General features: G+C 41.6%; 2 protein-coding genes across 6 annotated transcripts in view; one reads left to right on the top strand and one right to left on the bottom strand.

The window, feature by feature from the left end:
* The window catches only part of LOC101357923 (IST1 homolog), a 25,249-nt gene extending 21,779 nt beyond the window's left edge, over positions 1-3,470 (top strand). For all 5 annotated transcript variants that reach the window (XM_023741876.1, XM_023741874.1, XM_004387775.3 and 2 more), the window contains exon 10: positions 2,086-3,470. In XM_023741876.1, coding sequence (XP_023597644.1) covers positions 2,086-2,285 — 200 coding nt within the window. In that variant the 3' untranslated portion in view covers positions 2,286-3,470. The remainder of the gene's footprint in view (positions 1-2,085) is intronic.
* A 150-nt stretch (positions 3,471-3,620) lies between these two features.
* PKD1L3 (polycystin 1 like 3, transient receptor potential channel interacting) overlaps positions 3,621-8,930 on the bottom strand; it is a 113,293-nt gene continuing 107,983 nt past the window's right edge. The window contains 4 exon segments of the mRNA XM_023741926.1: positions 3,621-4,193; positions 4,537-4,585; positions 4,587-4,673; positions 6,456-6,593. Of these exon segments, the coding sequence (XP_023597694.1) occupies positions 4,051-4,193; positions 4,537-4,585; positions 4,587-4,673; positions 6,456-6,593 (417 nt within the window). The 3' untranslated portion in view covers positions 3,621-4,050.

Raw genomic sequence — 8,930 nt, 5'->3', positions numbered from 1 at the left:
GGAAGTTTTCTGCCAACAAATCTTCAACAGTTCTCTCTGTATTTTCTGTTATACCCCCCGTTCTGGTACTCCAATCACTCGTAGGTTATTCTTGATAGAGTCTCACATAATTCTTATGGTTTCTTCATTTTTTTTAATCCTTTTATCTGATTTTTCCTCAAATAAGTTGGTGTCAGGTGCTTTATCTTCAGTCTCACTAATTCTGACTTCCATTGTCTCAGTTCTGCTCCTGTGACTTTTTGTTGAGTTGTCTTAATTCTGAAATTTTGTTGTTAATCTTCTGGATTTTTGTGTGCTGTCTCTCTGTGGATTCTTACAGCCTGTTAAATTTGTTGTTATTCTCTTGTATAACCTTCTTAAGTTCCTCTGTTGCATTGTGTCTATGTTCCTTGGCTTCTTCTGCGTTTTGCCTGATCTCCTTCCTGATCGCTTGAAGATTTCTCTGTTAGATCTTTTGTATTCTACCTCCTGTAACTCCAGGAAATTCTTCATCTAGAGGATGTCTTGATTCTTTTTTTTGGGAGCTTGCCAAAGCCACCATAGTCTGCCTCTTCATGTGATTTGATATGGACTGTTGTCCTCTAGCCATCAATAAGTTATTGTATTTATTTATTTACTGTTTGCTTTTTGTGTCCTAGCTTCTTTTGTTTCGTTTTGATATACCCAAATAGGCTGCTTGTGTGAGCTAGTTTGATTATTGGCACCTTTGAAGCTCTAATGTCCTGTCACCAGGTGGTTAGATCTATTACTAGGTATGCTAGCTCAGGAGTCTGTTTACTTTTTTTGTATGGATTCAGCTCAGGTGTTCAGTTAGTCACCAAGTATGTGGTGCAGGCTCTCACCTACAGTCCTAGATGGGCAGTGGTGATGGAAGTCGGCACAGGTATCTGGCTGTGGTAGGGGGTCACACGCTGAGGAGGCAGGGGCTGACAGTTCCCCCTGAGCGTCTGGGAGGAAAGCGTGTTCCTATCCCCTAGAATGCATAGGTGGGTGGGTTTTGCAGCCTGAGTATGAGTACCCAGTGCTGTTTGCTGTAAGGACTGGGAGGTACCACTTATTCTTGGACCCCTCTCACAGCTGGCTAAGTTGCCATGGTGGAGCCACCAGTCATCAGGCCCCTGATGTGGGTAGGTGAGGACCCTGCCTTATGGGCAGAGCAGTGTCAAATGTCACAACCCTGCCACTCCACCATATAGCTGATACAGCTGAAGTTAGGCTTCAGGTATATACCCTGTTGGACTGTGGTAATGAGGGACTGCGCTGTTGAAATGCGCCCACATATGTCTATGCAGGTGTGAAAGGCGTTCAAAGTCCATGGACCCGTTATCCCTGTGCGTAGGGAGCTGTGCCTGCCCTGAGTTCCCGGCTTAGGGAAGCCCGCAGATTATTTTTTCCTATTTGTTAATTTGTTCCCTCTCCATGGCTGGGAGAATGGCTGAAGGCGTGACGGGTTGTACTTCCAGCCCAGGGGATGAGGCAGTCGTTGAAGCAGGCCCAGGACCTGGTGCATAGTGGGGAAGGGGCAGGTAAATGGCAGAGAGGTTCTTCCCAAACAGTGTTTTTTGATCTGCATGGTAGGTTAGATGCAGATACTTACCTTTTGCCGATTGAGCGCCGCTTTTCATTGGTTCTGGAGGCTTAGATTCTCTTCTGCTTGGTCTCTTCCGATGTGAAAGAGACATCCCAAGTGCCACTGCTTGCCTCACACGTGCAGGGTACTGGTTCCTGCTAGGCCAGGCCTGGCAACTCCTTGCCACTTCTGAACTCTCTATCCCTCCCCCTGCCACTCAGTTTGATTCCTCAACTTTGCCTTTGATGTTCAGGGCTCCTAGATTGTCATATATAATGGATTCACTTGTTTTTTTGGGTCTTTATTGTAAGCGGGACCACCGGAAGCATCTGACTACTCAGCCATCTTGGCCCTGCCTCCTTTAGCACTGAATTTTAATCATCTTTTAAAAACCATTGTCTGCCTGGATTTTGATTTTTTTTTTTTTTAAACTGTTTCTGCCAAAGGGAATTGTGGGCTTTGAAGATCTGAGCCATTCCTGTGGCATTGGTAACACTGCTTCTTGCCCTCATTAGGTCCTGGGTCCAAGCCAGAAGCCTCTGCAAAGCCGCCTTCCAGACCTGCGGATAACTATGATAACTTTGTACTGCCAGAGTTGCCGTCTGTGCCAGACACACTACCTACTGCATCTGCTGGTGCCAAGACCTCAGCTTCCGAAGACATTGACTTCGATGATCTTTCCCGGAGATTTGAAGAGCTAAAAAAGAAAACATAGGCCTTTAAACCAGGCCACTTCCAAGTTCTGGGAGTTGGGACTGAGCAGCTTCTTTTTGTAACGAGGAATCTCCATGAAATTCCATTTCATCTCTTAACCATCACTGAGTGTACTCTTCCTGTGGGCTCTCTTCCGGCTCTACCAACTTCTGCTGCTTTCCAGTTCTCTGTTGCTCCTAAGAGACTAACGACTGGAGACAGGCTAGAGCAGCTGCCTTCTGGTCTGGCAGCTGTGCTTGTCTGTTTCCTCTCGGTGTGACCCAGGTTCTCTCCTGGCCTGTCCCACAGTCCCTTCACAGGAGAGTGAGAAGGTGACAGCATTGTGGGGAGAGCTGCCATTAATGGCTGGACAGTGGAGAAGAGCACTTCACAGAGTGTCTCGGCCCTGTGCTGAGTGCCAGACAGAAACACACACCTCTCTGTGCAGAGGGATTTGTGGTGAGAGAGAATCAAGATGTTTTCTTGCTAATATGAGTAGGAGAGAGATAAAGTGACTCAGGAAGCCAGCATAACGGTTCCTGGAAGCTGGGCCCTCTCATTGGCATATACACTACTCCTTGCTACAGGGCACTGTTCCACCTGGATCCAGTTGCAAAGTTTAATGGGAAAGCTGATGGCCTTTCTTAGTTCTGCTGGATTCTCAGGGAAGCCCTCTGTGGCCTTTTGCTTTGAGTGCTGTGTTTCCTTTTTACCAGAGGGCAGCACTGTAAATTCCTGTTTTCCCTTATAGAATGTTCAGTTGGATTGCATCACCGGCAGAAGGACAGGCCACAGGTTGGGCAGAAATTGCCATTCAAGGCTAGGATGGGCGTCCAGCTGCCTTAATTTAAGTACCCAAGTCTCTTGGGTAGTGAGCTGGAAAGCCCAAAGAAGAGAGGTACTTGTTTTCATTTGAAAACTTTATGATTGAGTGGAACTTTTAAAAACATCCCAGATAATTTTTTTTGGTGCCCATGTGGCTGTAGTTCACTGCTTCCCTGGATGGATGAGATTCTTATTGTTGTAACTTATGTGCTCCTTTACTCCCTGTCCAAGGCCATCCGTCCTCACACGGGTGGCTTTGGGATGGGAAGATGTGACTTTCTCTTCCTTGTAGTGTATAATTGTTTCAAGCAATTTTTCTTTAATGTTTCTGATTGGTTTGTATCTCATAGCTCAGTAGCTGCTAATAAAGTTAAAGACTCTGCTTTCTCCACTGTTTGGTGAAATGAAGGACAAGTTTGGATTTTAGTAGACTGTTTTTTAAGCAAGGAACCCATGCTGGTGCATGAGCTGGACGTCAGCTTTGGCTCCATCAGGAATGTGGGTGTCTGGAGTGGGAATGCAGCCCATTTGACCTCTATTTAAGCCCAGATCATATCTGAGAGTTTCCTTGGTTACTGCTCTGTGTGACAGGGCTCCCCATCAGCCAAACCTAACGCTTGTATCTTTATTTTGATAAGCTGCAGTGAGCTCACTTCTTTTCTGAATCCTCCACTTCCCACAGCCATCCTGGAACTTGGGTGAGGAGTGTTCTGTTACTTGCTGCTTGGCAACAGAGCTGGTGTCTCCTGTATCATTCTTGCAGTGTTAGCTCTGTCCTGGCTACTGCCAGGATCCGTAGGCATAGGAACTCGGAGCCAAGGTGATTTTAATTCCTGACTTACAGAATTAAGAACAAAACATATTACATACATCTATAATTTTCTAAGCTGTACCATACAAAGATAAGCATTAACGTGCTAAGAATAAGCAGCAGTAATAAGCTCAGATGGGAGATAGCAGTATTAAGAGAGGCCGTCATCTGAAACCTCAGTGCCAGTGCACAGTGCTGTCATGGTGGCTTGCTCAGATGAGAATGTGTTCTGGTGCTGCTGGATTCCTAACAAACTTGAGAGCTTTTGTAGCAGCGTATCAGTGCAGCTTCTTGCTGATCGTATTTGAGAAAATTGAAATCACTATTAGTGTTGGAGGGAAAAAGTACTAAAGATGCAAAATTATTTCCTTTAATGATTGGCTGTCAGTTGGGGTGTTTCCACTACTTAATGGTTGAGCGTCAGCAATTTACAGGACAGTGGATATAGAACATAATGTAGTATTGGTAAATTGGATTTCCTCAGAAAGTGGCAGAGCTGTTGAGGCTAATGAAGGGAATATGGTGATACTGTGCATTAAGTCAGTTTGTAATCTAAGAGCATCTACAGTTAAAATTTTTCTATTAGTGACATAAATCATGGTACAGTATATATAAATTACTGAGCCCAGAGAGTTACCTACCTTAAGAGACTTCCTTTCTTTACCAAAGGCCATTAGAATGGCAGAAAACAAAAAGGTTAATGATCACAAGTACCATCAAGATAACACTGGTGAGGATCATCAAGGACCCTAGGACTGGGTCTAAAGCAATAACCTGGGAAGACGACAAAAACACAGTGGTTGATACATTGAAGGAGTGACTATTTTGTTTCCACTTTAAAAACAAGCTATATGCTAAAAGATTTCATGTATGGTGGAAACTAGGGAGAGGTAAAAAGATTACTAAAAAAGGAAAATACTTTTAAGTGGACAGGAGAGCACAGTGGCTGACATGGAAGGATGTTAAAATAATAGTAACTTCAGGCGTTTCACAAGAAGAAGAGTTGGAAAGGAATTGTAAATTATTCAATTCCCATTTGGGTGTTTGCAATTCTGGAAAATGTAAACATAAAAGCTTCAAGGGGCAGCAAAAGCATGTTGAAAGAATAAATGTTTACCAGAAATGATGACAACTGTCTCTGCCAAGCCAAGAAATTTCTACTGTAAACACAGGAGCATTCCAATAAAATTTAACAGGTTATCCACAGAAAACGGTTTGGCTTTTGTTTATGTTTTTTTCTTTTATTATCATTTTTGAAGATAGAAATACTGAGTTCTGCCATTGGTTTTTTCAGCTGAAGAGACCATTTCTCAAATTCAGGGCTTATTAGACTGGGTTCCATAACAATATTCTTTTTAGGTGTTCTTTTTAACAGGTGATGTTTATTTTCCCTTGGTATTGGCCTTCTTTTACTACTGCCGCTAGGGCATTATCTTAAAAAAACTCAGAGGTTGAATACTTACAACGAACATCACCCTGATGGAAATCTATATGACAAAATATTTCCAAGCACCAGCCTATCATCCACTTACCTTAAAGTGCTTTATTGTAATAATTCCAGAACAACCAAATAATTTGGGTAGTGTCTGAGTTTATGATGCAAGAATTTTTCTCAGTAAGTTTACTCCATTTTCCCCTTTACATTGCACCATTATGTTGAGAGCAGAAAAGTTTTTATTAAAAAAATTAAAATGTAGGTGTTAGTAAAAGTTCATTATTCTGATTGCTACTTCCTTTAGAACTTTAGGATATGAAGTGCACTGGGGGTGAGGACTTCATTCCCTAGTGATTGGAGGTAGGACCACAGCACAATAGTCCAGCCAAAAGAGGAGTTCTACTCTTTCTCAGAGCTTAGGAAGGTGGTAACTTCTCATATTAAAAGCTATGTTAGCTTATGTATTGTAGTTTGTAGCCTTTGAATTCTGGATTCTCAGAGTAATTAGCCTTGATGAAAATCTTGCCAGATTCAGTCATTCGAATTGCAATTTTTTTCTTCCTTGCCCAGTTCTGTTCTTTCCATACTAGTTTTTGGCCACAAATCCTCGTCTGGGTTTCCCACTTTATCTTTTATGTTGAATAGGAAGATAGGGGTTTGTTTGGGTGGTTCTTGGGGGAGAGTAATAGGCTCTCGAAAATGGGTACAAGCTATAAACAGAAATAATGCTTTCTTCCTGGAACTGTACCTTCCTGTTTTTTGTTTTTTGTTTTTTTTTAAGTCTCTTCCTTTGTACACTTTCAAAGAGTCATTGATAAATAAGCAGCAAACCCTTAATGTTAACCTGACCCAGTGTGAGAGCATAAGTTCAGGCCCAGTGTCCTTTGGCAGCAAGAAGCGAGGAAGGTGGAACTCAGTGTTTACAAAAGGGCAGGTTTCTGAAAGTGATGGCAACTCAAAAGCTGTAAGCATAGGTAGTACCATAAAACAGGCAAAGGATCTAAACTCCCTTTTCCAGTGTGCAGTGGTTCACTAGGGGCAGCTTTTATAAGCAAGTCTTCCCTTGTTAGATATATAACTAAATAGGATTGTACAGGGAAACCAGGATGGGGTTTTTTTACCTCCTTGTGATGAGAGATTCCCATCAGGAGACTTTTAACAACAGTCACTATGGAGCTGAAAAAAGTTCTGTCGTCAGAGATGTTCTATCCAAACAGCAAGTTAAACTGAACAGAGGGAGAAAGGCCAGTCAGCAGGTGAGAGAGCAGTGGGAGCCGAATACAGTTTTAAATGTCCTGAAGTGATTGATGGTGATGAGGCCAACACAGAATCAGTGGAACGGAAATTAAATCGTTAGTGGCCATTTAAATTACTATGCCTAAAAAAGTACGCAAAATTCCTATGTAATTATAGTGCTTTTATATAAATTTATTTGACCTTCTCATTATCCTGTAAGCTAAATTTTATCCCCAGTTTAGAGATAAGGAGCCGAATGTCCAGTCTGGCAGTTACTAACAATAAAAATCCTGTAAAAACCCTCAGGAAGCCTTCAAGCTTCCTTTAGAAATAAGCAGTATTGGGGAGTGGTCTACTCTGGGGTGGGTCTAGGAGGAAAAACATCCTGATTAGAAGTAGCATGTGGTGGTAAATGGAAGGACAATTGTGGGTAGATTCTGGGGAAGACAAGAAAGGAGTGAGGATAACGGATTAGGATAGACTTCCTGTTAAAAGGTGGAGGAATAAAACATAACAGTTTTCCTCTACTCCCTCATGAAAGGCCACTACAATGACAGTGAAAGGATAAAAAGGACCCGAAGATAAAGAAGAGGAGGGCAGATGAGAGTGACAAACTGTTAAAAGCCAGAAAGGAAATGAATGCGCCGACTTAGCCAATTTAAGAAAGTTGCAACTTAAGCCAGCAGGGTAGAAAACCGAGAAACAAGCCAATTCTTAGCACAAAACCCTAAGAAGGCTCAGGAATTGGAGGCAGCAGATACCTTGGAACTGAAAATAGGAGAACTGACTGAAAGTCTGAAATAAGCATTAGATGCCAGATCTGCTCAACACTTCACAACTAGGTACTTGCTACTCATCTTGCATTCCACCACCCCAAGACTAAAGGTTTATTTCCTAGTGATGTTGAACTAGAGGGAATCTGGATTCAAGGACATCAGGTACATCTGAGAGTAGTGGTTTACTGAAAAAGGGAACTAAGGGAAAGTTTACATAATGCACAGTGAGGCCCTTCCCAATGCCCTTCCCTTAGCTGCCTCTGAGAAGTCTAACAAGCTATATCCTCAAGGCAGGAGTTTCGGTGATGCCTCTCTGTGAATACAGACCTGCTGCTCAAGAGAAAAGACATAAATACTGACAATTGGGGTTACCTAATGGCATGACCCAGCCAGTTCATACTACAGTTAAACCTACAAGCTCCCTCCATGCCCACAAAGCTTCTGATTAGTGTTTTATTACCTTTGTACTGTCTCCCTCCTAAATACAAAATGCCAGGCACTAAAACATTAAAAACTGGAGACAAAAAAATAAAAGAAGCTCAAAGGAATTAGAGAAGTGAGGAGCAGAAGGAAAAAACTAACCTATAATTCTCCAACAGTTAAGAGAGGATATCGCATTCATAAAAGAACAACAAAAGGCTATGGAAAAAGAATATGAGAACAAAATTTTGAAGCTCAACAAAGACACGGAAGATCTAAATGCTACAATCAACCAACTTGATTTCAGGGACATATACCAAACACTCCACCCTACAACAACCAGGTATGCTTTCTTTTCCAACGCACATGGAACATTCTCCAGAATAGACCACATGTTAGGCCATAAAGCAAGCCTTAATGGAATCCAAAGCATCAAAATATTACAAAGCATCTTTTCTGACCATAAACCCATAAAAGTAGAAATCAGTAACAGAAAAAGCAAGGAAAAAAAATCAAACACATGGAAACTGAACAACACCTTGCTCAAAAACTATTGGGTTATACAAGCAATTAAGGATGGAATAAAGAAATTCATAGAATCAAATGAGAATGAAAACACATCCTACCAGAACCTTTGGGAGACAGCAAAAGCTGTGATCAGAGGTCAGTTTATAGCAATAAATGCACACATCCAAAAAGAAGAAAGGACCATAATCAAAACATTAACCCTACAACTTGAACAAGTATGAAGAGAGCAGCAAAAGAAGCCCCCAGGTGCCAGAAGAAAAGAAATAATAAGAATTAGAGCAGAATTAAATGAAATAGAGAATAGAAAAACAATTGAAAGAGTTAACAAGACCCAAAGCTGGTTCTTTGAACAGATCAACAAAATCGATAAACCACTGGCCAAACAGACAAAAGAAAAACAGGAGAGGAAGCAAATAACCCGTATAAGAAATGAGATGGGTGATATCACAACAGACCCAACTGAAATTAAAAGAATAATAACAGAAAACTATGAAATATTGTACTCTAACAAATTTGAAAACCTAGAGGAAATGGACGAATTTCTAGAAACTCGCTACCTACCTAAACTAACACAGAGGTAGAACAACTAAATAAACCCATAACAAGAGATTGAAAAGGTAATTAAAACACTCCCAA

Source organism: Trichechus manatus, unplaced genomic scaffold (genome assembly GCF_000243295.1).
Source record: "Trichechus manatus latirostris isolate Lorelei unplaced genomic scaffold, TriManLat1.0 scaffold00194, whole genome shotgun sequence".
NCBI lineage: Eukaryota > Metazoa > Chordata > Mammalia > Sirenia > Trichechidae > Trichechus > Trichechus manatus.
This window is presented reverse-complemented; position numbering and strand designations above follow the sequence as displayed.